This window comes from Gnatocerus cornutus, chromosome 1 (assembly GCF_029298725.1).
Source record: "Gnatocerus cornutus isolate USDA-ARS CGAHR chromosome 1, icGnaCorn1.1, whole genome shotgun sequence".
Taxonomy (NCBI): domain Eukaryota; kingdom Metazoa; phylum Arthropoda; class Insecta; order Coleoptera; family Tenebrionidae; genus Gnatocerus; species Gnatocerus cornutus.
This window is the reverse complement of record NC_142233.1, coordinates 11,108,595-11,135,242: the sequence shown is the minus strand read 5'-3', so window position 1 is coordinate 11,135,242 and position 26,648 is coordinate 11,108,595. Positions and strand designations below refer to the sequence as shown.

Here is a 26,648-nt window from a genome sequence, read left to right as displayed (position 1 = left end):
GATGAGGGGTAATGCTAGGGCGCAGCATTACTCCACTCCGGAAGACTTATACAGCAAGTTCCTCTCGGCGATGGAGACGAGGGTGCCCAGCAAGGTGGCGTTGGTGCCCTCAAGGGAGGCTCCGAGGAGGGAAGATCTGAGGAAGAGGCACAGCGTTCAAAAGCAAGGTGTTCAGCTCATTCGTGATGGCACAGGGGGTACGCCATACCATGGATGCGATCGCAACTCCTAGGGCGAATGGACAATGCGAGAGGGCGAACCGAACGATAATAGAATCGTTGATGGCAAGCGTCGAGAACGAGGCGAGATGGGACGAGAAGATTCACTCGGTGATATGGGGAATCAATAACACCATCAATGCGAGTACTCGACAAGTGCCGGCGGATCTCATGTTTGCTTGGGTGACAGGGACAATCTTTGGCGATCTGGTGGATAAGGACCGACGGCGTGAGCGAACAGAGATCATGGCGAAACGGCGGAAAGCACGGGTAAACCTGGGTGAAGTGGCCACGAAGATGAAGGCGAGGTATGATCGGCGGCGTAAGCCGGCTACCGAGTACAGGTTAGGCGAGCTGGTACTATGGCAAAAAGCAGCTTACGCACAGGTTTGGTGGTCCTTACAAGGTGACTCGAATACTTGAAGGCGATCGATACATCATTACTGCAGTAAAAGGCGTGCGAGGCTACAAGAAGAATAAATTCTTGGTGGCTGTGGATGCCCTAAGGCGATATCGAAGCGTGGTCTCTGCTTCCATGGTGATGAGCAAGGCGAAATCCAAAAGTTCTAATGTGATTTCTTCACAGGGTGTAACAGATTCTAATCCCTTACAGGTGGTTGACTCTGACTATGGCCCAGTAGATTCGCCTGAGGATGAAGAGGAGTCTCGGCAGCATCTGATTGATCTGCTGGAGGGATAATGGGTGTGTGTGTGTACATGTTTGGGTGTCTTTGTTGTGGTTCTGGTAGTGGACAATAGGCGACTGATCCAGAACGAGCGAGCGAGCGATTGTTCAAATTGCATTCATGGCGATGTGTATTAATGAGGGCATTAATATGTTTCAGGAAGGCCGAATGTTAAACTAATTTAAACTTGGCACTGCGTGCTAGGGACATTTAGTGTTGACAGGTGACATGGCGGGAGAAGGGGAAGAGAATTGGCGGGAGTTCTAGCGTGGCGTGGCGTGGCGTGGCGTGAGGAGTGTGTGAAAATGTTTGATTGTGTGGCGTACTGAATTAATAAAATTCCTAATTTTCTTAAAGGGCGTTTTCCTGGTTCTAATAATTTGTTATTTGGCCGAAAAGTGGCTTTTGCTGTGTCGCAAACGTATAACTTTTCTGTCGTATAACAAAGCCTTCAATTTTGTTTCGTTTGTACAAAAAAAGTAAGGCAACGACACGCGGTGTTCCCAAGCGGTCACCCATCCAAGTACTATCCGCGCCCGACGTTGCTTAACTTCGCTGATCAGACGAGAAGCGGTGTTTTCAACGTGGTATGGCCGTTGCCTGAAAATTTGAGTGTGATCTTGGTTCAAAAGCAGTCATTTCTTTTTATAAATTTAATTTTTAGTGGACCCAGAGGATCTTCCAACTCTCAAAACTTGTACATTTTAATATTACTCTAAATGCGCCGGGCTAAAAAAAATCTAGAAAATCTAAAGGGAATCGGAAATACAAAATCACAGAATTCAGCTTATTCAAAACTAAAATAAAAAGTGACAGAAACATTTTAAAGTTAAGAAAAAAAATTGTTCGGCAATTTTTGTCCAATGAACCCTAAACAATTGTCGGAATAACTTTTTAACACCCTTTAGAATTCGGTAGTTATCAACTTCTCTTAAATTTAACAAAGTTGCCATACAACTTACAAAATAGAAGCTCTTTATTTCCCAAAATCATGTTAATTATGTCGACTTGATGGACAGACAGGACTACCAACACGGATTATAATAAATAGTGCTTTTTACTAGTCCAGATTGGTTCGCTCCGCTCCAAGTCCTTTGCACATAGACTACAGTCTATTTCACGAACTTATCCCGATCTCCCATAATTTAAGAGTATGGTTCAAGTACCGACACTCCGCTCTGTCTGTATTTGACAGCGTACTACTGTCAAATCTTACTTCATTTTTAAAAATTTAAATTCTCATGATTTTGTTTAAGTCAGGACCAATGAGTCACCGGTACTAATCCCTTAGGTAATCAAGTCAACTTAAGATAAGGGTGAATTTTTGTATGTTTTCTTAGAGTCAATTTTGGGCAATTCTTTAGTGATTTTCGTGTCCTATTGTTGTCGGTGTTCACACTTCTAGTTGCATCCTGAGAGCTGATGTAACACTCGGCGTATTTGAGAGCTTCTGTCTCTGTTCACTTCTTAAGTTAGAAAAGAATAGAGAGAAGCACAATCTTAATGCGATACGTTCTAGGTTGGCTTTAGCTTCAGTTATTGGATAGAAAGAGATAAAACTATAAACCTACTTCATTTCTTGCCTTGAACGCTTTTATGAGAGATCGGGATAAGTTCGTGAAACAGAGTGTACTTGTAAATAAAACAGTCAAGAATATAGCCTTTTAAGGAAGAGTGCCCTTGGTTCGATACACATAATTAGACCACGAAGATGCATAGTTGGACTACAATAGAGAAAATCTTACTTATAATTTTATTATCATACTTTCGTGGTACCTACATAAAAGTAAACATAGAACTCAAAATTCAGAATCTAACTCAACAAAACATTTTCCATAAACGCACATACAATGGACCAATAAAAATGAGCTATCACTACAATTTTATTTGTAAGATAAAACAATAAAAACAGTTTCAGAAAAAAACTTTTTCGAAATATGTTTAAAAACAGTTCTTTCGTCAAGAAGCCCTTGATTTCGGAAAAACATGAAATTTTGTGACAAGAAACGGACAAATTGGCTGATTTTTCTCAGATTCATTGCCACCTTCGTTATACAGAGCGTTCGGCCAAGTGGTAAGAGAATGTAAACATTATCACAGAAGGTATCACAGTTTCTTTGATTAAACTGTAAGATGTAAAGTTGGCTGTGGCCTCGAGGAAAGAACTGTTCTGTAATATATAGAAAAAATAAAAATGCAATATAAAGTTAAAACTAATTTGAATCCGAATCTACTCCAATTTGTTTCCTTATGTTCATTCTAGCTTTACTAACGCGTTTTTTAAATTTTTCATAATTAAATTCATCTTCGGAGTCACGGTCGTTATTGTAGAAATCATTACTAGAACACTCTTGGTGAATTCTTGTATTCCTAATAGGATAAGGACTGGTACTGGAACAAGGTCCCGTTCCACAACCACTGTCCGAAGCACTAACTGTACGCCTCTTCTTCACCGGAGTACGATAATCGTACTCATAATCAGAGTCACTCTCGCTCTCATTGCCATACACACTATAAGAGTCATTCCGCACATACGTATCGGCACTACAAGACGCCCTTCTAACACCCGCACAAATGGTATTGTTGGATGTCGAAGCGCAACTCTCTTGAAACATGCTGATGCACCCGTTTGTTCCATTCTCATGGGCCAACATCGAATTATTCGAGCCATTGGATGTTGAAGCTTGACCATAATCATCATTTCTTACTGTGACCACGTTGACATTCGAACTGTTATTAGTCATTTCTAACACGTTTATGTACATGTCATGAGTTCCATTTAAAGGAGTAGGTAAGATATTCACAAAATTATTCTCTTCGGATCCTCCATTTTCTGTACAATTGTTAGGAGGCACGTCTTCATCCGAATCCTGCTCGATTACTCTAAACACGGAATTATTTGAACTCGTGATGCCTGTGCTTGTGCTGGGGGCGTCGTACGAGTTGTTAGAATGATTGCTATCACACATATCTCTGAGACTCTGGCGGGTTCGATATTTTCGAAGTTTACTGCGTTCTGGTACGTATTTGTGTTTGTGGTTGTCTTTTTCTAAAACGGTTTTGTTTGAAGATGTGGGTTTTTTGTTTGTTGTGCTGGTTTTCTTTAATTTTGAAGACGTTTTGGACTTCTGGGAAGTTTTCTTCTTGCGGTTTTTCTCTCTTATGTGGTACCTGAAAAAAATAGGATTGAAATTAGGCCATATTCATTAAACGTAGTCAAAGGTGATTTATTTTGTAATTCTAATTAAATTACAACTAAATAGACTGATTCGAATCGTGAATGCATGATGATCGTGAAATGCAACCCAAAATACAATTAATTTGAAATTAGAAAAAAAAAATGAGGCAACGACACGCGGTGTTTCCAAGCGGTCACCCATCCAAGTACTGACCGCGCCCGACGTTGCTGAACTTCGCTGATCAAACGAGAAACGGTGTTTTCAACGTGGTATGGCCGTTGCCTGAACTTCAGTGTATGCTCTTGGTACAAAAGCAAAACTATTCTAAAATAAATTAATTTTTAGTAGCCCCCAAGGGTCCTATAGCTTCAAACTTTCAAATATTTTAATGATTTTGATTTTACCAAATGGTGGATGCGCCGCCGAAGGACAAACAAAATCTCAGAATTCGTACAAATTTTAAATACCAGTCAGGTCATTTGTTTACTTATTTATGACTTCATTCTGAAATACGCGCGCTAAAACCTGTCTTGTGAAACTTATATTTGAAATACTATGAAATACTATGAAATACTATTTTTTAAATGCGTTGATAGACTATTTACACATCAGATGCCTTAATAGCTTCGTTACTATAGCAGCGTACAAGTTTTTTTTATCTTACCTATCTTTTTTATTCTCTAGTTATATTCAGATTGTCATTAAATTTTATAGGAGTATTGATTTTCTCCAATTGTGCATACATACACCTCTATTTGAATATTTTTTAGATTTTCTTGAGTCTTTTTAAATTTTTCTTAATTTCTCTCAATTCATTTTAAATTTTTGTTGATTTTTTGTTAATCCATTTTTTTTAATTTTTCTTATTTCTTTGGTCGTAACGATCTAACAAAACAAAACAATCTTCACATTTAGAATCAGAATTCCTTCTCTCTTAATAATAACAAAAACAAAAATTATTTTAGACATAGGGCAGACCCACATCATTATTTTTTTAAATTTCGTTCCGTTTATTATTAAAAAAAATGAGGCAACGACACGCGGTGTTCCCAAGCGGTCACCCATCCAAGTACTGACCGCGCCCGACGTTGCTTAACGTTGATCAAACGAGAAACGGTGTTTTCAACGTGGTATGGCCGTTGCCTGTACATTAGTGTGTGATCTTGATTCAAAAGGAGTCATTTCTAATTATAAATTCAACTTTCTTTAGACCCAGAGTCTCAAACTTCCAAAAATTGTAATAATTTTGTTATTATTATCAATGGTGAATGCGCTGGTGTAAAACAGACTGTAAATAAAAAACAACAATTTTAAATTTGTGGATTATATTAATTTAAAATTTACGAATTGGAGAATTTACAAAACTTGAAAATAAAAAAAAATCGAAAAATTTATTATGCAAAAACTAAGCAAAATTAAACTTTACTAAACCGATTTTAGTCGCGCTTAAATCAAATTTGTCTAGATCGGGCTCAGTTAGACCCAAATTAACTAATTTCACTAATATACAGGGTAGACTAATTTCACTAATGGGTAATTAAGGAAGGCAAACTCTCGGAATCCGCAATTAATTTTATTTTTTTCGTTTTAGTTAAAAAGCTACAAGGCTTTAAAGTTGACCAATAGAATGGTTTCAAATAATTTTTCAATTTTACAGAAATCCAAGTAGCTTTCGGACCAAACGAATAATTTGTCACTTTCCCGTCACATTTGAAGTTTTAAATCAGTGGCGTCAATAAAAGGGAAAAACAATAACGCAATTTTATTCAAAAAACAGACAATAAAGCAACACTACAATAGATGTTCAAAATGGCCACCATCTTGTTGAGCACATAATTGTAAACGACGCAACAATGTTTCCTTTATTGTACCCAACACATTTTCCACAAAAATGGAACAAGTACGCCACTGATAAAAAATAGGAACTGTCAATTTGACATCAAACAAAAAATTTCCTTCAGTAACTCTGATTCAAATTTTTGTAACCTTATGCAAATTGTTCTCTGATTGGTCACATTCAAAGCCTTCCAGCTCTTGAACGGTTCAAGAAAACCCGAAAAAAATTTCGAAACATTACTTTCTACGGCTGCCTCCATCACCCCTTTTTCTATGGCCGTAACGTTACCTAACACCCTGTATAAGACTAATTCAGAAAAAAAGACTAATTAAAACTCTGATTATAATCTAACTGATCTGTTAATTACATTTTACCAATTCACTATCAATTTGATTCAGTTGAAAGATAATACCAAAAATTTGAGCTAATTAAACAGGTTATTGTTAAACAAAAATAGTAAATAATAAATTAAAATTAAACCTAAAAATCACAAGCCGATGTTTAAATTAATCGGATTAACGGAAACTGCGGACAAGTTTTCAATACAAACATCAAAATTTCCTTAAAATTTAGGTATATTATAAAGAAAAAGCTGTATTTAGTGCTTTATCAACTTATTGTCCATATTTTACAAGCCAAATATAATTAATCTCAAAATAAAATAAAATCAAGTTATCTGGAAAGAGATGGAACCTTCGAGAATATTCGTCCACATTCGGGAACATTCGAGCGCGATTTCGCCGTTCCTATATAAGCGCTTGGAGCCGGCGCAAGTTCAGTCAATTTGAATACTTCGATGCGATAACAAGTCGAGAATACAAGTGAAACTCAGTGATCTTAACCAATCAAGAAGTGTAAAAATGGTGAAATCTACAGCTATTGGCATCGACTTGGGTACGACGTACTCCTGTGTCGGTGTTTGGCAACATGGAAAAGTCGAAATCATCGCCAACGACCAAGGCAATCGAACAACTCCAAGCTACGTCGCCTTCACCGACACCGAGCGTCTCCTCGGCGACGCCGCCAAGAACCAAGTTGCGATGAATCCCGGCAATACCATCTTCGACGCGAAACGGTTAATTGGAAGGAGATACGACGACCAGAAAATCCAAGAAGACTTCAAGCACTGGCCTTTCAAAGTCATCAATGATTGCGGAAAGCCGAAAATTCAAGTCGAGTTCAAAGGAGAATTGAAAAAATTCGCACCTGAAGAAATCAGTTCGATGGTGTTGACGAAGATGAAAGAAACGGCTGAAGCTTATCTGGGGACATCGGTGAAGGATGCTGTCATCACAGTACCCGCGTACTTCAACGACTCTCAAAGACAAGCCACCAAAGACGCTGGAGGCATCGCCGGGTTAAACGTCATGAGGATCATCAACGAACCCACCGCAGCAGCACTGGCCTATGGTTTGGATAAGAATCTCAAAGGAGAAAGAAACGTTTTGATCTTCGATTTGGGCGGTGGGACCTTCGATGTCTCCATTTTGACCATCGACGAAGGGTCGCTGTTCGAGGTGAAAGCCACAGCTGGTGATACTCATTTGGGCGGTGAAGACTTCGATAACAGACTAGTGAGCCACTTCGCCGACGAGTTCAAACGGAAATTCAAGAAGGATTTGAGGAGCAACCCTAGAGCTCTTCGACGTTTACGAACAGCCGCTGAACGGGCGAAACGTACCCTCTCGTCGAGCACCGAAGCCAGCATTGAGATCGACGCCCTCTTCGACGGCATAGACTTCTACACTAGAATCAGCAGGGCAAGATTTGAAGAAATGAATGCCGATTTGTTCAGAGGAACGTTACAACCGGTGGAGAAAGCTCTCACTGACGCGAAAATGGACAAAGGGATGATCCATGATATAGTGTTAGTCGGCGGTTCCACTCGCATCCCGAAGATTCAACAGTTGCTCCAGAATTACTTCAACGGAAAGGCACTCAACCTCTCCATTAATCCAGACGAGGCGGTGGCATACGGCGCTGCCGTCCAAGCAGCTGTGTTAAGTGGAGAATCCGACTCGAAGATCCAAGACGTGCTGTTAGTGGACGTCACTCCACTGTCTTTGGGTATCGAAACTGCCGGAGGTGTCATGGCGAAGATCATCGAACGCAATGCAAGAATACCGTGCAAACAAACACAAATCTTCACCACCTACGCCGACAACCAGTCAGCCGTCACCATCCAAGTCTACGAAGGCGAAAGAGCAATGACGAAAGACAACAACCGTTTGGGAACTTTCGACTTGACGGGTCTTCCACCGGCACCACGAGGAGTCCCTAAAATCGAAGTCACTTTCGACTTGGACGCCAACGGGATTCTTAACGTCTCCGCAAAAGACACAAGTTCCGGAAATTCACGCAACATCGTCATCAAGAACGATAAAGGAAGACTGTCACAGAAGGACATAGATAGAATGGTGTCAGAAGCCGAAGAATACAAGGAAGAAGACGAAAAGCAAAGACAAAGAGTAGGAGCTACATCTTCCAAGTTAAACAGGCTGTGAGTGATTGTGGAAACAAGATATCCACGACTGATAAAGAAACAGTAACTAAAGAATGCGACAGTTGTTTGCACTGGTTGGATAGCAACATGTTGGCGGAAAAGGAAGAATACGAAGACAAGCAGAGAGAGTTAACTCTAGTCTGCAGCCCCATTATGGCGAAACTGCATCAAGGAACTTCGCAAAATGGACCGATGTCGGGCAACTTCGGACAGCAACAGAGTGGATTCAGCGCCCAAAGTGGACCCACGATCGAAGAAATGGATTAGACAATTTGTAATTTTTAAGACTGATTTTTAGTTATTTTGTAATTTTTTGTATGGTTCTTTACTAAATAAACCTAATTTGGTTATGAAAAATGTGTTTTTATCTAAGCTTAGTTTTTCCTGCAAACTTAAAATGCGGCTCTGTGATTGGTCGTTCAGTAGAGCGAGTAACACAATGCCGTTCATTACAAATGTAGGTTTAGGTTTTTTAGCTGACATTTGTTGTTAACCTCAATCATGGAGCAAAGTTAGTTTTGAAAAAAAAATCTTCTAGTTGTGATTTGAAATTTGACAATCATAAACCTGAACACAAAACTGTAACTGAAACGTATTTGACGTGACATTATAAATATTTTTTAAGACACATAGTATATTTACTATGAAAACAAAGCAGCAAAATAGTGCATGACAGGATTTCCAGAGCCACTCTTTATTTTAGAAATATTTATAAACACCTTGTAATTTACTAAAATTTAGAATGTTTGGGTGAAATTAGTTCTATTTTATACAAATCTGTCAATTTTAGTCGATTTAACAGTTTATCTATTTTAATTCCAAACTAGTTTCACTTCAGTCTGTCGTATTTAGTCTACAATTTTTACTACAGTTTAATCAAAATATTCTAAAACATTTAATTTAGTTCAACTTTTTTAAAACCCAGTTGAGTTTTCTACTCAGTACAGTTTAGTCCAACTGTGTTTCTAATTTTGTTCAGCAAATTTAGTTTTATTCTACATATTAATGGCTTTAATCACAAATTTAGTTGAACTTGATAATAGGGTTAGTCTAAACTAGTCTACTAATCAAATCTAACTTTTGTTGAAATTTAGTATATTTTTCTAATTTATTAGTCTCAATTTAGTCAGAGTTTAATTCCGTTTGGACTTATTTAGTCCATTTTAGGTCATCTAAATTTTCCAACATTTTGAGTAAATTTAGTTTTAAAATAAAAAAAGTTTTAGTCACAATTAACTGAAATTTAGTAAACATGGTTTTATTCAGACAACGATTTGTTGAAATTTATTAGTTTCGTTTAGTTAAAATAAGTCTACTAAATGCATATATATTTTGATGGTTTTAGTCACAATTGGCTGAAATTTAGTATAAATAGTAAAATTATTGATACAGATGACCATATGTTAAAAATTTATTTTATTTTTAGTTTTATTTTTAGTCTGAATTAGTCTACTAAATTTAATCTCAGTTTCTTTAAAATTTAGTACATGTATTTATTAAGTCAAAATTTAGTTACGTGTAGTTTGATTTAGTCCAACGTAATCATCTATATTTCTTAGTTTTTTTAGCAAATTTAATTTTAATATTGAAATGAATTTAGTCACAATTTGTCGTGTGAGACCCATTGTCACCAAATTGTAGAAGCATTAACTTATATTTGTTATTTTTAGTGCTTGCAGATTAGCAGGTATTTCAATAGAATTTAGTTTATCATCATTAAATTTTGCAATTACTAAAAACTTGTCAGTTCTTGTAGAGTCATGTTCTAATCAACATTTATATGTAACCATTCAGGTATCTAACTTATCGCTTTTAATTTCTAAAATTGATGCTTTGTAAATCAGCAAATTCTCTGAAGGAAAAATGTATAGTTGGTTGGACCTAGTGAAAGTGTTACACATCAAAAAATTAACAGACTTTGGAGAATGTCAGCTATCAAGACATACGTTCGCAAAATAACAGCCAACTAGATAAACAATTCAAATTATTGCACCAGCTAAAAGCTAAAGATATTATCAAAAAAATAGATTTAACATCTGAGAAATGTCATCAGAAATATCAAGGAAAATCGTACGAACCGTAAAACCTGACTGGTCGCCTTATCATGGGCCATCCTGGCAAGACGACTGCGCTTCTTCGCAATCAGTTGAGCAATCCTATTCGTCCTATGTTTCTTATTCTCCTCCACCGGTATTTTTCCATTGCAAAACATTTTATTCAAAATACCCGCCACGTTCTGCAAGAAAGACATGAATACAAGAAGGCAATTGAGATTCCTCTCACCTTCTCCCGATCATCACTATCACTATCCGAATACTCGGAATTTTCAGAAGGCGAGTCCCAACCTTCGATTTCCCTTTGAATTAGCGAATCAAAGAACGCCAGCATCTTTGAATCCTCCTGAGTCGAATGATCGCTATAATCATGTGAAATTCTTTCTCCGCTGTGTCCGACTAAGTAAATGTAATCCTCGTGAGTATAAACAGAGCGGAAAGCGTCAGAGTGTTCTTTTTGAAGAGATCCTTTCCAAGTGCCTATTGGCAGAGAGCTCCACAACTGAAAAGTTTTTTAAGTACCACGAAATTAGCAGTTATAGTTTTAGTACCTTCACCATTTTTTCAACACCGGACGATGCGATAAGATTGTTTTCCTTGTTGTATCGGACTTGATTGACAATGGATCTGTGACCACGTAAAACTAAGTGAGACTTTCCCCATTCGACACCTTTAAGATAAAGTTAACCATGCTACTTTTATAAACAATAAAAATTACCATCCTCTGATGGCATTCTCCACATGTACAAATTAAAATCATCGGAGCCGCTCAACACGTACTCGTCTCCATCCCCAGCAAAGCAGCAAGTTTTCATAGTACAGGAATTATAGTACTGAGGGTGATAAAACTGACAGATGGCACTCTCCTTTTGAGTTGCGTATAGTACAGGAGGTAACCTACGTCGAAGAGCTAGAACTCTGCTACCCGTAGCATTGAAGCACGCACTTATTCCACTGATAGGACCTGAGTTTGCATCGTAATGTATTAGTAACCTAGAAAAAGTATAATACGTTACTTTTCATTCAATTGCGTAGCTTACTCTTTAGGTTTGCGACAATCCCATAAAGCAATCCCTTCTTCTGAATTTGCCGTGGCCAACCATCTAGGATTAATCGGATTAAACATCACAGAATGAAAACCAGTCTTTTGTTTGGCCAAACAGAGCGGATCTTAAAACAACAATTTAGAACAAAATAGAATGTAAATCCAACTCACCTGAATTAGGAGACTCCCGAACGTCGAATAAAAGAATTCTGCCGTCGTCTCCTGCAGTCGCCATAACGTAGTCGTTTTGGGGGTTTATACTTAGCCCATAGACAGGTTTTCGGTGTGCTAATTTGCCTACTAAATGTCCTCTGAAAAATTATAACGTGAGAACTACTAGTAATCTAATAGTCAGCGATTACGTTATGGCATCGTGAATAATAACTTGATCGTCGTTTCCACCCGAAAAAATTTTTGTGTTGCCTGAGTCAAAAGCAAGGCAAAATATATTGCTGATGTGGTTTGTTTCCATAACCACTGGTGATCCCTTGCCGAACATTGCTTCTGGTACTGACCATAGTAGGACCCTCCGGTCATCACCACCTAGAAAAAAAAAGTATAAAAAGACATAGAAATCTAGCACTAATATACAGGTGTCCCACGTAACCCAGAGAAAAACGGCTTATGAAGGCAACAATTCTAAACCAAAATTTCGAAACAAAAATTTTCTAGCTCAATAAATAATCGAGGTTAGACAAAAAAACGGTAGCCAATCCAAAAGCTGAACAGAATTTGAAAATCGGTAACCATGGATACATACTATCGTCCATTGGTTAGCTGAACATTACATTCTCGTTGCCTAGGAAATTTTACTCCATCTCTAGAATAAGCTTCCGAGATTGGTTGTTAATTTTTTATCCTTTCTCGAATACTATTAAAATTAAGAAATTTTTGTTTAAAAATTTACTATCTGTATTGCTGCCGGCACCTTCCCTTGCTCTCTTGGTCATGAGTTCTGAGACACCCTGTATAATAATAATATACACCTTATTATCCTCGTTTCATATAATATACTATGATAAATACAGGGTGATTTTTTAAAACGGCAGGCATTGTAGAATTTTTATTTATGAACCGATTTCAAAAATTTAAAAAACAAATTATATGGTTTTTAATTTACTATAAAATGATGATTTTAAACTTTTTCTAAATGTCTTAGCACCTTTTGGGCGATACTCAACTTTCTTATTGTAAATTGGAACCCATTTTTTTTTTTCATAATTTGGAAGATATTAATCTTTTTGATTCAGAAATGTGTAATGTGTTTTACTTTTACCAAAAATATTTTTAAAAAATTATCAAAATTGAAAAAAAATAAGCAATAAAAGTTAATGAAATCTAGGTGCATGGTATCAAATAAAAGAATTGAAAGCAGCAAATATAAAATATTTTTAAAAAATTATCAAAATTGAAAAAAAAATAAGCAATAAAAGTTAATGAAATCTAGGTGCATGGTATCAAATAAAAGAATTGAAAGCAGCAAATAACGGAAAGGATCAGCATTTTTTTTTGAAATTATTAATAACAAAAGACAAGATAATTACAAATCAGAAAAAACAACTACCTAATTTAATTAAAATACTGTTGAAACGCCATCCCGTTTTTTTTATTGCACAATTGCATTGTAAGGTGTAGCCCCATCTTGTTGAAAGAAAACTTGTTCTTTCTGTTATTTGCTGTTTTCTGACATTACAATAACGATATTGTGTTATTTGACACCACGCACTTAGATTTTATTAACTTTTATTGCCTAATTTTGTTCATTTTTGATATTTTTTTTTAATATTTTTCATTTAGAAAAATTTTAAAATCATCAGTTTATAGGAAATTAAAAACCATTTAATTCGTTTTTAAAATTTTTGAAATTGGTTCATAAAATTCTACAACGCCTGCCGTTTTTAAAAAATCACCCTGTATTTTCTTACGCTTTTAAACAAACTACTTTATAGTGCCGTTACTCAGGCATAAATTTACACATATTGAAACACCGACTTCTTGATTATTAGCATTTTGCTGCAGAATGTTGTTAAAATATACAGATTTTGCTCGCGTAGAATTTTTTATTTCCGTTATTTCCCATTTATTAGAAAATCGTAATTTGAAACTGTCAACTCATCGTAAATGTTAAAAGTCATAAATTATATCTACATAATACGCCGCCAATAAACAATTTAACTACTGTTGAGGTGTTATAATAATTTTATGACACATTTATGATAGACCACATTATAATAAATAATCTCTCGTTTCATCATCAGCATTTTGTAATGATAAGTTCTGGTGTATTTTTAAGTAACAAGTTGATAAAACCACACTAAATGTAGCAATTTGTGTATCCTAACCGTAAAGAGAATCGTTTTCGTCCAAGACCTGAGGTGAGAGGAAAACTATTTCTCCTCTGTAATCAAATGATATTAAAACAAAAGGTCTATTAAATATTTGTCTAAAATATAAATTTTCCTTGTATTCGAACTCACGGTCTTTGTATAGTTTATATCCATGAGTCAGCGCTAGCTAAGCACCTTCGTGATAAAAGTGGGAACATCATTGCACTAAATAAACAAAACCACAAAAGAAAGCTCATTAAAACTATGACAAAATAAAAAAAACACGAAGTTATATCATTCGAGGTCTGTTTTTTTTTGTTTTAAAAGATTAAACTACATATTTGGTCTGAAAACATCTTTTACTCCTTTGACGCGCATGACTTATCCCAAAAAAGTTTCAATAATAAACATTTGAATACGCGTGCCCTCAGTCCGATTTGTGATGTCATAACTCCTAATAGTCAGTTATTGGCCACAGACTAGTGTGCCTATAAGTTACAAGTAATGTCGTTCTCTCTATCTCGCTCTCACTCATATAACATTCAGTGTCGTATATTTTCTCTATTAATATACCTTATTTAAACTGTCATATTAGAAACGCTATTTTAACACAAAATTTCGTTTTTGGAATCACAAGTTTTTAATAATGTAATAATATGTATGACTTCACTCCCTGCGACTTATGGCCTCACATCAAAAACCACTGTCTCATAAATGGCGTTTAATTATTTTTTTAGTCAGTGAATAAAATGAGGTAGGGAACTCAATTAGTAATGTCAAGTGCATTTCAACATGAGTCAGACCTGACCTGACCTGATCCGTTTTTTAATGTTCGATATTTCAACAAGGCAGGCAACCAACAATACATATTGTTGGATGAATTTTAGTAGAGAAATTAAACGAAACCATGTCAAGTAAATTTCAAAATTAATATGATTAGTATGTACCGAGTGATCAGTATTAAACTAATACGGTTTATAACAAAATTATTGGAAAACATCATCCATTCGCTCTAAAAACTTCACACTCTAATAAATCACGAGGAAATGCGGCTATGTCATGAGACATTCGTCATTGCCTAAGTAAGCTTAAATGCTTGATGTTGTGAACTTGAAAGACACTTGCAAAAAGTATGTCTGAAAAGCTTAAGTTTTACGATTTTGAAGTTTGACTATAATTATTGAAGATACGAGTCTATCAACGATATTTATTTTCTTGTTTGCAAAGTTAACTCGATGACAAATAATAATAACAGTGACTACCCAAATAATCATTGCAAGTTTCCAAATATAACTATTTATCAAATGCTCAAAATAACAACTGGTGATCTTACTCATTATTATTTATGTCAACCACCGTTTTAACACTGCACCCAAATTATACCTCTTATACAGGGAGTCCCAGAACTCGCGCAGGACCCGTTAACAGCGGATGCCGATGTTAAATTTGAAACGAACTGCACAAGAAAAAGGGTAAAATAATGTGTAGTATTCAAATAAAAAGGGTTTTACTTTAACCAATCAAATCTCTTTCTCGAAAGGTATTTTCAAAAAATGAGTGCGTTTCCTTAGAAACATTTATCCGAATTGTTGAGAAAAAATATCCATAACTTGTTTGATCAACTTTGGTGTGTTCTGTCACCATGACATATAACCTAAAAGCAACTAAACTTAACAAAACCAAAAGAAAGGAATCGAAATTAAATTAAACTAACTAAACTAACTAAATTTTATAACAAGTGTTCGAAGTGACCACCACCAACTTCAATACAAAGCCTTGCTCTTCTTAATAAATTGTTCCTGGCATTTGTTAACATTTGTGGTGTTACTTCAGCCATCGCCTGTTGAATTCTGTGTCGCAAAATATCCACATTTTCCACTGGCACACGGTAAACACAGTTTTTAACGTGACCCCACAAAAAAAATCTAAAAGCGTGAGGTCCGGGGATCTGGCGGGTCAAGATATTGGACCTCCGCGCCCTATCCAGCGATTAGGATATTGTTCATTTAAAAACTCTATAACATTAAGAGCAAAATGGATTGGTGCTCCATCTTGCTGATACCAGTGATTTGCTAACGTATCTAACGGCACATTATCTAACAAGTCTGGTAAATTTTCTTGTAAAAAATTACAATAAATATTTGTATTCAAACGAGGCGGAAATTCGAAAGGTCCAATCTGTAATTTTTTTGTTGGCAACAGACAATACAATTTAATTATTTACCAAAGAGTCACCAAGAATTCCAGTCCAAAGATTTATACTAAATCGGTGCTGGTAATTATTTACAAAGACGGCATGCGGATTTTCGTTACTCCAAATATGAAAGTTGTGACTATTAAATGTTCCTTGTCGACAAAATAGTGATTCATCCGTAAATAAATTTTGGAAACAAAATTTGGATGCAGCTCATGTTGTTCCAATAACCAGGTGCAAAAAGTCACTCGTGGTGCATAATCTTCTGGTAGGAGGTGATGTGTCTTTGTATAATGAAAGGCATGCATTTGATTATCTTTTAAAATTCTTTGGACCGTGCTTTTACACTTGCCACATTTCTAACACTTCTGGTGTCGTCTTCAGGCTTCCAATACAGCTGCTTCAGGTTCAGGATTTCGGACCGTTCGATCCACACCACCAACACCTTTCCGTTCCGGCACTAATGATCCGCTGGTTCTAGCTCTATTCACTAGTCTTGAAAATACATTAGCGGTAGGATGCTGGCGGTTTGGAAACCGCTCACGGTATATTCTGGTTGCTTCCTCAAAATTTCTGCCACTTTCGCCATGGATAATTAGCATTTCCGTGTATTTTTCTCTACATTTTATTACAGACAAACACTCACACAATAAAGCCAATAATGACAGTTTAATAAAAAAAGTGAAGACTGAAGTTTTGTTTTAAGTGGACCAAATTAATATTCCTCTTTTAAATTTTTCCGGCAGTTTTGATATTGCTAAGTAACAAGTAAAGTGTTGTTCAAGTACAATTAGTTAAAAGTTTGTGATTGGTCAACTTTAAATTGCTCTAATTCAAAATGTAATGACTTAAAAAATTTTTTTTGCAAATTCATATACAAGTAGCTATACAGAATCTGTGGTTAACGGGTCCTGCGCGAGTTCTGGGACACTTGTATATCCCACAACAATCATATTCAAAACAGAAGTCACCTTTGATAACAGGTCGTCATTACTATCAGAACTCGTACATGTTTCGTTTAATTTACACAAACGATTAAAATTTAAAAAAGTAGTCACGTTTTTTGTCATTTTTGCAATCAATCACTTGTGGGCAAAATGTCAGTCTCATTGAATTGTCGTAAAATGTAGAGCAGTCTTTGTGGATAATTTGATTCAAATTCAAAAAAAATATTAATGCGTAAATTAAACTAAAATTTTCATGATGTCAAATAAATTACAGTCGCGCGCAAAATATTTTAGTAGTCAATGTGGTGCTTGGACTCGCTTTGAAAGAAAGATTTTATGTCGTACTAATACCAACGTAGCAGTTTTAACGCATGAAAACTGAAATATTTGAGACATTTGACAATTTTCGACCAAAAAGTCAACATTTAATAAAAAAAAAATTAGTACAATTGAATCGTCCAATCCCAAGTAAAATTATTTAGTGTAAATCTATTTAGCTACAAAAAAATGGTAAAAAATCTTGTGATAAACAAATTAAAGAAAATTCTTGAAAATCAGTTACCCCAACCACAAAAACAAATCACTAGAAAGTTTTACTTTTTATCAAGTGAACACTAAGCCATTGATTTTACTGTATAGCCTGTCTAAAATGGAATATAAATCTCACGATAATAATAAAGAAAATGTACGTATAGTCGACACCCATGTAGCTTTTAACAGAATTAAAGTTTTATATGTTTTACCAGGAATCTAATGTGAATTTTTATCATTAAACAAGTAAAATTGTTAATTAGCTTTGACGACGACCTTTTTCCTATGTTAACTGAATTAATTATAATCCACTCTACTTGGCTGTGAAAAAATTATATCATATAATAAACTTATGTTAGTAATGACAGATTGTTTTTTGTGCGCGGCGTCATGTAAGAAATCTCATACGTTCAAAATGCATGGCCTGCTTAGATTAGAAATTTAATGGTTCGCACAATATTTTGATTTTTGTTCCGAATTCTTTCAGATTATATTTATTTAAAAAGATTTTTATAGGAAATTATAATTTCAACTCTTGCTCCTATTTATACTATTGTAAACATGGGACACAATGAACTAATCATTATACTCTTTATTCACTAACATAAATATTAAAATTGAATTGTACTTTAAACAGCATTCATTGAAACCAAAATTTACAAACAAAACTTTTTCGAAGCCTTAATTGTTTAAAGTAAAAGGCATATTAGATACCAAACTCAACCAAATTGGCAAAACAACAATAAGAATTCTGTTCTCTAATAATCAAAATAAAAAATTAATAACTCTTAATGAGCCATTGAGGCTGCTCTGGATATCCCCAAATGTAAAGATTAATTTCATATTAAGGTCTGTTTTCCCAGTCTTCTCTCACAGCGACAATTAACTCTTCTGTATTTTATCCCATGGATTCATGCCTGGGAAGTTTGAACGCCACTTCATTTTCCGTACACTACTGTCTTCAAGTGCATCCTCATGTGCAGTGCGGTCCTGCATTGTCTCCCATAAAAATAAATTAATCTCCTTGACCTAGTCTAACAACACCGTATTCATAAATCTGTCCAGTTACAGCGCCAAATACATATGTGGATGAAAACACTCCTTTAATTAAACAATATTCCAACCCAAAACATTTCTGAACCTCCTCGATATCTTTTTACTTGAACTGGTGTTCTTAGACGGTTTTATCTTCCTGTTTCTCGACAATGAGTTAAAATGTTTCTGTGTCCACTGGAGATGCATTTTTCTCTAACATAATGCCAGTCTAAAAGCTCTTACAATTCGACCGGTAGAATTCGAAATCCTCCAGTTTTAAGTTTGTTGGAAGTTGTCCCTGACTGCAAATGCTGGAAATGACAGGTTTCTTCTTCCCGTTTAGGTAGTTACTTATCATGGCGTTCCATTGTGATAATTGACCGACCATTTCTAGGTTTTTTTGCTCAAAACCTAACTCTAGGTAAACCATGTAATGATTTTTCTAACAAAGCCTAACCTTCACGATATTTGATAATTCTTTAAAAAGAGTAGTTATTATAGCCTTGTGAAATTCAAAATAGCTATTTACATTAAAGGCACTGGAACTATAATTTTATACAAGGTGTTTATAAATGTTTCTAGCATCAAGGGTGGTTCTGGAATTCCTGTCTCACGCAGTACTCTGACCGAAATTGTCACTTTGACAGATACGAGTGGTCCTGAAAAGTTCTCCTGTCTTATACATTGATAATTTTCGGATTTTAGGATAATATTTTTCCTCAGCGTATTATCAATCATTGCTCCAACAAATCATAGTTATTTCTATCGCAAAGACAATAAACCAATAAGAAATTTCGACGAATACATTTCACCAAGGTCAGCCCAGGTTTACCTACTCTTTTTTTTGCCACTTGAATATGTCAAATGACAATTTTGGTCCATAGCGTACTGTGTTAAAGCTAGGGGCCACATTTATTCAAATGGACATTATCTTGAAAATTATTTAAAATGTTACTTACTGCAAAAACGTTTCAGTTACGGTTTTGTGTCTTCTTTTTGATTTTCAGGTTTTAAACCACAACTAGAACAATTTATTTCTCGAAACTTACTTTGCTCTATGTTTAAAGTTAACTGCAAATGTCAGTGGAAAATCGAACCCATTATTATTTTTCAAAACTCAATAAATCCAATTTTGACTGACAGTAGGTTTGATGTGAATTTGAGATTATTTTGGGTAGATCTAACAATATGTAAAGTCCAGCTCATTGCTATCAGTCCACCCTCCTGTGTAAATTTTCGAAAATTCTTGGGTGTAAATCAGGCTTTCAATTCTTTAGGAAGAAAAATAGGGGAAAATTGAAAGTGGCGATTTTTGAGGTTAACACGTTGTCAAAGTTAAGTGAATTAATCAATAATTAATTAAAAATTTGTTACAAAAGAAAGGTTTCAATAAAGATTTAACAAGTTTTGGCAATCTTGCGTAAGACGATTAGCTTTATGCATGCCACAGTTGCGTCAAGGTCAACTGTTACGGATAAAAATCGCTAAAGGCTGCTGCCAACTTAACTTTTTAATGAGTGGACCGATAGTAATGAGCTCTGGTATATATTTTATTCAGTGAAAAACCTCTTGCTAAAACATTGTGTTGTTGGTACAGTGAGAGTTTGAATGACAGAAAAGTCACTAAATCTACGCAATAAAAAGTGTACCATACGCGCGAAATTTAAAATAACAGAATAAACTTCATTTATTACCCATAAAAGGTCCCAATTTTAGTGGCGGAAGGTATATACAGGTGATTTTTTAAAAACGGCAGGCGTTGTAGCATTTTTATTTATGAATCGATTTCAAAAATTTAAAAAACAAATTAAATGGTTTTTAATTTACTATAAACTGATGATTTTAAAATTTTTCTAAATGTTTTAGTATCTTTTGGTCGATACTCAACTTTCTTAATTTCAATTGGAACCTTTTTTTTTCATAATTTGGATGGAAGATATTAATTTTCTTGAATCAGAAATGTGTAATATATGTTCTACTTTTACAAAAAAATATTTAAAAAAAAATTATCAAAATTGAAAAAAATTAGGCAATAAAAGTTAATAAAATCTAAGTGCATGATGTCAATTGTGCCATGAAAAACACGGGATGGCGTTTTAACTGTATTTTAATTAAATACAATTATTATTGTCTTTTGTTTTTAATAATTTCAAAAAAAATGCTAATCCTTTCTGTTATTTGCTGCTTTTTGACATTACAATAACGGCATTCTTTTATTTGACACCACGCACCTACATTTGATTTACTTAATTAACTTTTATTGCCTAAATTTTTTCATTTTTGATCTTTTTTTTTAAATATTTGTTGTAAAAGTAGCATATTACACATTTCTGAATCAAGAAAATTAATATCTTCCAAATTATGAAAAAAAAAAGGTTCCAATTTAAAATAAGAAAGTTGAGTATCGACCAAAAGATACTAAGACACTTGGAAAAAATTTAAAATCATCAGTTTATAGTAAATTAAAAACCATTTAATTTGTTTTTAAAATTTTTGAAATCGGTTCAAAAATAAAAATTCTACAACGACTGCCGTTTTAAAAAAATCACCCTGTATGAGAGCTGAGTGTATTTGGCAAGTGAGGGGTTTTTATCAAAGTTGGTACTAATTTAGAGTGGGGGGTGTCAAAATAAGTTTGTTTACATTTTGATTGACACTTTTGGTTAAATCAGGAATTTATTGAAAATACTAAAAGATTTAAGCCTAATTTGACGAAAAGTGGTTAATAAAAGATTTGTACTACGTGATGTGGATGTTTTTTTGACTACTAAACATGTTTGTAAACAAATCGCCTATTTTTCCAAATTAAACCTTTGGGCGAACATTTTGCATTCTTTTAATAGAATTTGGGTTTAGATTCGAAGCAAGTGCAACTATTGACGTTCAGTGAGCAAAAAGAGACGAAGTTATCAACATTTAGATTCACGAAGATTATATTTTTCTCCTTTTTTTTTTCTCAAAGGTTTCAAAGTGAGATTTTTAATTTGAGGATCTGAACATGTTAAGCCATGAACTAAACATTACTTGCACCCACTGCACCCTCTACTGTTAATTACAGTTAAAAACTAGCACGATAGATTATGTTTAATATACAACCCTTGTTTTTCAGTCTCACTGTGAGTTATGGAGATCCACCTTTTCATCAAAAAAGTTCTACTCATAACGAACAAAAACATTGACGATTTTTGTCTAAATTTTGAGAAAATTAGATAATTTCTCAACATTGCTAATATTGTTTCTGTCATTTCAGTTAATTGTAAACAAAGTAAACTGTCAATAAGACAATGCATTCGACCTAATAAACCAAAAAATATCACTATGAGGTACAACCCAATGCACAATTTTGCGTACAGTCCCAAAATTTGGACACATGTTGGACTTTGGACCTCACGTTCAAAATAAATAGCATATAACCCCAGTTACTGACAACCCTGTCAACCCATTTTGCGTAGGAATTTAGTGTTTTTAATGTATTTTGTAGCATAATTTGCTGCCAACCAAAGATGTTTTAGTACAAGGTGTTTATAAATGTTTCTAGCATCAAAGGTGGCTATGAAATGTCAAAGAAATTTGCCGCTCATTACAAATGTGGGTTTCGATTTTTCAACTGACATTTGAAGTTAACCTCAAACATAGAGCAAAGTAAATTTTGAGAAATAAACTGTTCTAGTAGTGGTTTAAAACCTGAAAGTCAAAAACTTGGACACAACACTGTAACTAAAACGTCATAGACGTAAGTAACATTATAAAAAATTTTCAAGATAGTTATATTCACTATAAAAACAAAGCGGCAAAATAGTGCATCTCAGGAATTCCAGAGCCACCCTTGATGCTAGAATCATTTATAAACACCTTGTATAACAGATTCAGGGATAAGGTCTTAACTCTGGGCCAACATCATCGAATAATCTCAGAAAAGCACCATTGGTTTTGTCCCTTTCTAACACATTGAAAACTGACAACTAAATAAGTCTATCCTTTTCTACAGTATCTGAGAATTGATTGGTCTAGAGAGTTAGTGCGTGATTTAAATTTAAAGGAAGAGAAACCTTTAAAATAAGAGATTAATAGAAATTTAGCGAAAAATCGCTCGCTTTAGCGTTACACACTACACACACTAACATAGTTTTTAAATAAAGTCAAATACAACACAACACAACACAAAACAATCAAATATTTTGTGCGCCTCCGTCATTTTTCATGGCATTTGTGATACTCATTTGCGGCAAGAAAATCACCTTTTGAATGTCTAGGCAATCAAACGTGACATTTCGAATAGTTGGTTTTATTTTACAAGTTGGCATCGCTGCATAAATGTCAGTTGTGTCAATTTGTGTGCAGATTTGGAGGCCAATGACCTTCGAAAATAATAAAGGTAAATTAATTAAGTAGAGATTCCACAAAAATTTGCTGAAACAATTTGAATTTAAATTAATCTGCAATCGTTTGATTTGAGTGGGATGCTACCAACCTATTTCCCAGCTGATAAAATTCCCCTAAATGAGGGAATGACGTTTCAAATTCAAATCAAAAGTCAAAATAAATAACTATTAATAATTGTCGGCGCACAAAATTTCGTGTTTGACACGGCTAGAAAATGTTTTGGAAATGCTGGGAAATTGAAATCCTCGCCCTCCGGGCTCGGATTTCAATACTTTCCTCGCATTTCCAAAAGACCATTTTCGAGCCTAGTGAAACAAATAACTAATGTTAACCGGTTTGCAAATGAACCACAGAACAAATGAACGTAACCTCTAAACGCAACGGAAAGACGGCGTCCTGTCACATTTCTGGCGTCAAACAGAAATAAGCCACGACTGACGAGCTCGTTATTGGCTGGATCTTATAGAAAAGGAAAGACTGAACATCGATGAAAATTTCAATGTGAAAGAAAGAGAAGTTTTATAAAAGTACGTTGTACATGTTGGAACTGAACGTAGGTTCTATTTACACTGTATGCCCGAATCTGTTATACTAAAACATCTTTGCTGCCAACCTATATGTCAACTGTCGAAATCTCCCAATCTCTCACAGGATGGATACCTTATACCAAAATAGTTGAAATAAATTTGAACAAATTATCGTTTTTTCTAAACTCCTGTAAACATTTTTGAAATAGATTTATTGAGTTTTGCAAAATAACTCCTTATTTGTAATGAGCGGCAAATTTCTTTGACATTTCATAACCATCCTTGATGCTAGAAACATTTGTAAACACCTTGTAGCTCGATAACAGTATGTATGTATTTGCCTCAGACAAAGGTAGCATTTTGCTAGAAACCTATAAAATCGTTGCAGTGCTAGTTTTGTATAACGTTTTTTGGCCGAAAAGCATATAATTAATACAATAATTGCGTTTTTCTAAATACCTGAGAAGTTTCAAATCTGACGTTCGTCATCTTCTAATAGATGGCGCCAGTGTGAAAAATATTTTTAATATGATTTTAAAGGTAGAAATATCATTTTGATGAGCAAATTAACTTATGTAAATAATACTTTGGTGGGCACTCTTCATCATGGTAATTGGTTGCTTTCATCCCAATCACTCCTGAATGGGCAGTGTAATCTGAGTTTTTTACCGCATTCCTGGAGCGTTTACAGCACTGTGAGTATAACTGAAAAATTGCCGTTGCTCTGGATACAATTAAAAAGTCAACTTTGCACTTCAAGAGGCCAAAAAGTGATTTCCAAGCATTTTCAACGCATTTTGCTGACCGAACAAAATTACAGGGTGAAGATAATTAACTAATTATTTAAGTCCAAAAAACTGCTTTGAACATAGTGGATGACAGGCACCTGCGAAGGAAGTGTGTCACCACAAACTATCATGAAGTCTATCAGCTGGCAAAAATAAACCTTTAAATAAACATAATTGTTAATGGAAGTGATATTACCAATAAAATTGTTTGAGGAGATAATTCTGATAAAATATTTTTAGCAAAATAAACACTAAAAACTAAACTGGGGCTATTAGAATAGGCATTATCCTATTTCAAAGAGATTAAAAAGTGTTGAGTATTTATTCGTTTGATATTACACCGATAGCTATTAGAGATTAGGTAAACTCCAAGCGAATGGATTATAATACGTAATACAACATTGGAGTTTAATGATAGACATGAATATCTAAGTTCCAATTTCCAATTCCGATGTAGGATGTGGCAGTTGAATCTAAGCCAGACACAATATAAATTTGTAGATCGAATATAAGATAAATAAAATCTGTCTTTTATCCTAACCCTGAAAGGGTTATACCCAAGAACCGGTACATTGTCCCTATGCTTGTCGTTATTAACACTATAAAAGTTAAGAGCGGATACAGTCATGCTTAGATGCTTACAAAGTTGCAAAACCAGTGTCCAAACGCTTTAACCAACCTACCTTCGACTCGCAATAAATTCCATTAAAAACAGGACATTATACTTAACATTTTTCAAAGATTTTAATAACACTTACCTGACACCAAAAGGTCTCCTTCAGTTGAAAACTCGATGGCGTTAACACACCCATAATGGGCTAGAAGATCTTTTCTGTATAAATTTCTTGCCTTGGCTAACCGTTCCTTGAATATTTTATTTTTAATAAACACATTATCTTTATACTGTCTTTCAATTATATGACGAAGTGGATTTAGTGGCGAAGGCTTTGCCATCGAGAAAAACTATTATTTTACTCACTAAAACTGCACTTTTGTTGACAAAAATATTCCGTTGATTTCGACGAAACGTCAAGAGTATGCATATGTCACGATCAGCTGTGTCGGTGTGAGCATGGCATTAAACGTTCATCGGATGCGAGCTCTACTATTTACTAACCTAGCGTGTAATCGCCTGCCATTTTTCGATGGATATTGCCACTTAATTTCTATGTTTTATGGTTATAAGCACGTTTTTTATCACAGGGGACTGTTTTTGAACGATTCAAACACGAAATCCGAGTTTGGAACTTATGAATGAAAGGTTTGATGGATGCCGCGTCAAGACCCTAAAGAAGCCAGCAACAAACTAGAAAAAAAGGGCTGCCAACAATATTTACATTTCTACGACGTATCTTGTATCAAAAACTTTTTAAAATCAAATGTTTCAAAATTGTCAAAGTCAGGTGTAAAGCAACCTTTTATTTATTTCATTTTTAGTGTCACTTTTAACAAAATTGCTTGAGTCCAACATGTCAAATTGACAGTAATGAATAGACTACACTCAAATTTTCAAAATGTCAAAAGATTATACTGCCAAGTGATAATATAATTTTATTTATTTTCATAATGTAAAATTCGGTCCACAAAAATTGATACATACAGTCGTGGCCAAATTATTTTGAACATCATTTTATTGACATTTTGAAAATTTTATTGTAATCTATGCATTACTGGCAATTTGCCGTGCAAATTTCAATCAATTTTATCAAAAGTGACAGGAAAAATGAAATTCATAAAGGGTGCTTTACACTTCATGTTAATCAAAACATTTTGGCCGCGGCTGTAAATATCAAATATTAGTTACAGAAATTGTTGCATATTAATATTTAACAAATTACTACTGTTAAACTAAAGTGGTCAATAATAAAAAAAAAATCTAGAAATTCTATTTTATGTAGAGTGACGGCCAAAATAAAGTGGTGCAGCGACATTGTAATTAAGGCCAAAAATTAAACTGTTGAACTACTAATAAAAGATCGTTATCGTAACTACCACTAAGTAGGCACTTCATAATAATTAACCTACCAATAGTAATCTGGGCCTACAATGTAAAGGTGTTTTGAAGATTGCAGATGCATCTAAAAGTAAACTTAATATGCAAACCACTGTATAAATAGTCTACAACTACATCAATGACATTTTCTCTTCTGTTTTATTAATGTCATTTTTAAGCGTACAAAAATTATCACTCTGCCTCCTCTGAAAGCCTGTTTTACACATCTCAATTTAAAAAAAAATATGTTCCTAATCTTGTACTTTATTTTGGCATCCACTGTAATTAGTTTTACTTTTTAATTATAGATTTCTTGCCAACGTTATTTATTGTTGCAAAGTACATATTTCAGTCATTCTTATTTTGTGTTACATAAACTGTGAGTTACCCCAAAATCTTCA

General features: G+C 34.6%; 1 protein-coding gene, 1 non-coding gene and 3 pseudogenes across 2 annotated transcripts; 1 reads left to right on the top strand and 4 right to left on the bottom strand.

Annotated features, from left to right (window-relative positions):
* Positions 1-1,386: 1,386 nt before the first annotated feature.
* LOC148180366 (5S ribosomal RNA) lies at positions 1,387-1,505 on the bottom strand. The gene has a single exon (XR_015771738.1). It is a non-coding gene; the product is annotated as a 5S ribosomal RNA (ribosomal RNA).
* Positions 1,506-2,643: 1,138 nt separating this feature from the next.
* LOC148180362 (uncharacterized) lies at positions 2,644-25,360 on the bottom strand. Its single transcript, XM_088039419.1, has 9 exons — positions 25,013-25,360; positions 11,885-12,065; positions 11,694-11,833; positions 11,518-11,647; positions 11,196-11,470; positions 11,029-11,147; positions 10,707-10,979; positions 10,502-10,659; positions 2,644-4,075 (listed from the first exon to the last, which is right to left on the bottom strand). The coding sequence occupies exons 1-9, from the start codon at positions 25,206-25,208 to the stop codon at positions 3,118-3,120; spliced, it is 2,430 nt and encodes an 809-aa protein (XP_087895545.1). The 5' UTR covers positions 25,209-25,360; the 3' UTR covers positions 2,644-3,117.
* Positions 4,248-4,366, bottom strand: LOC148180365 (5S ribosomal RNA; annotated as a pseudogene).
* On the bottom strand, positions 5,112-5,227 carry LOC148180364 (5S ribosomal RNA; annotated as a pseudogene).
* On the top strand, positions 6,718-8,690 carry LOC148180363 (heat shock protein 70 A1 pseudogene; annotated as a pseudogene).
* Positions 25,361-26,648: the final 1,288 nt, after the last annotated feature.

Coding starts and splice junctions, on each gene's coding strand:
- LOC148180362 (XM_088039419.1), bottom strand. CDS start 25,208: ATGGCAAAGCCTTCGCCACTAAATCCACTTCGTCATATAATTGAAAGA. Junction 12,066..25,012: donor AGGAGACCTTTTGGTGTCAG/GTAAGTGTTATT, acceptor TTTTTTTTCTAG/GTGGTGATGACCGGAGGGTC. Junction 4,076..10,501: donor GCGACCAGTCAGGTTTTACG/GTTCGTACGATT, acceptor TATTTTTTTCAG/GTACCACATAAGAGAGAAAA.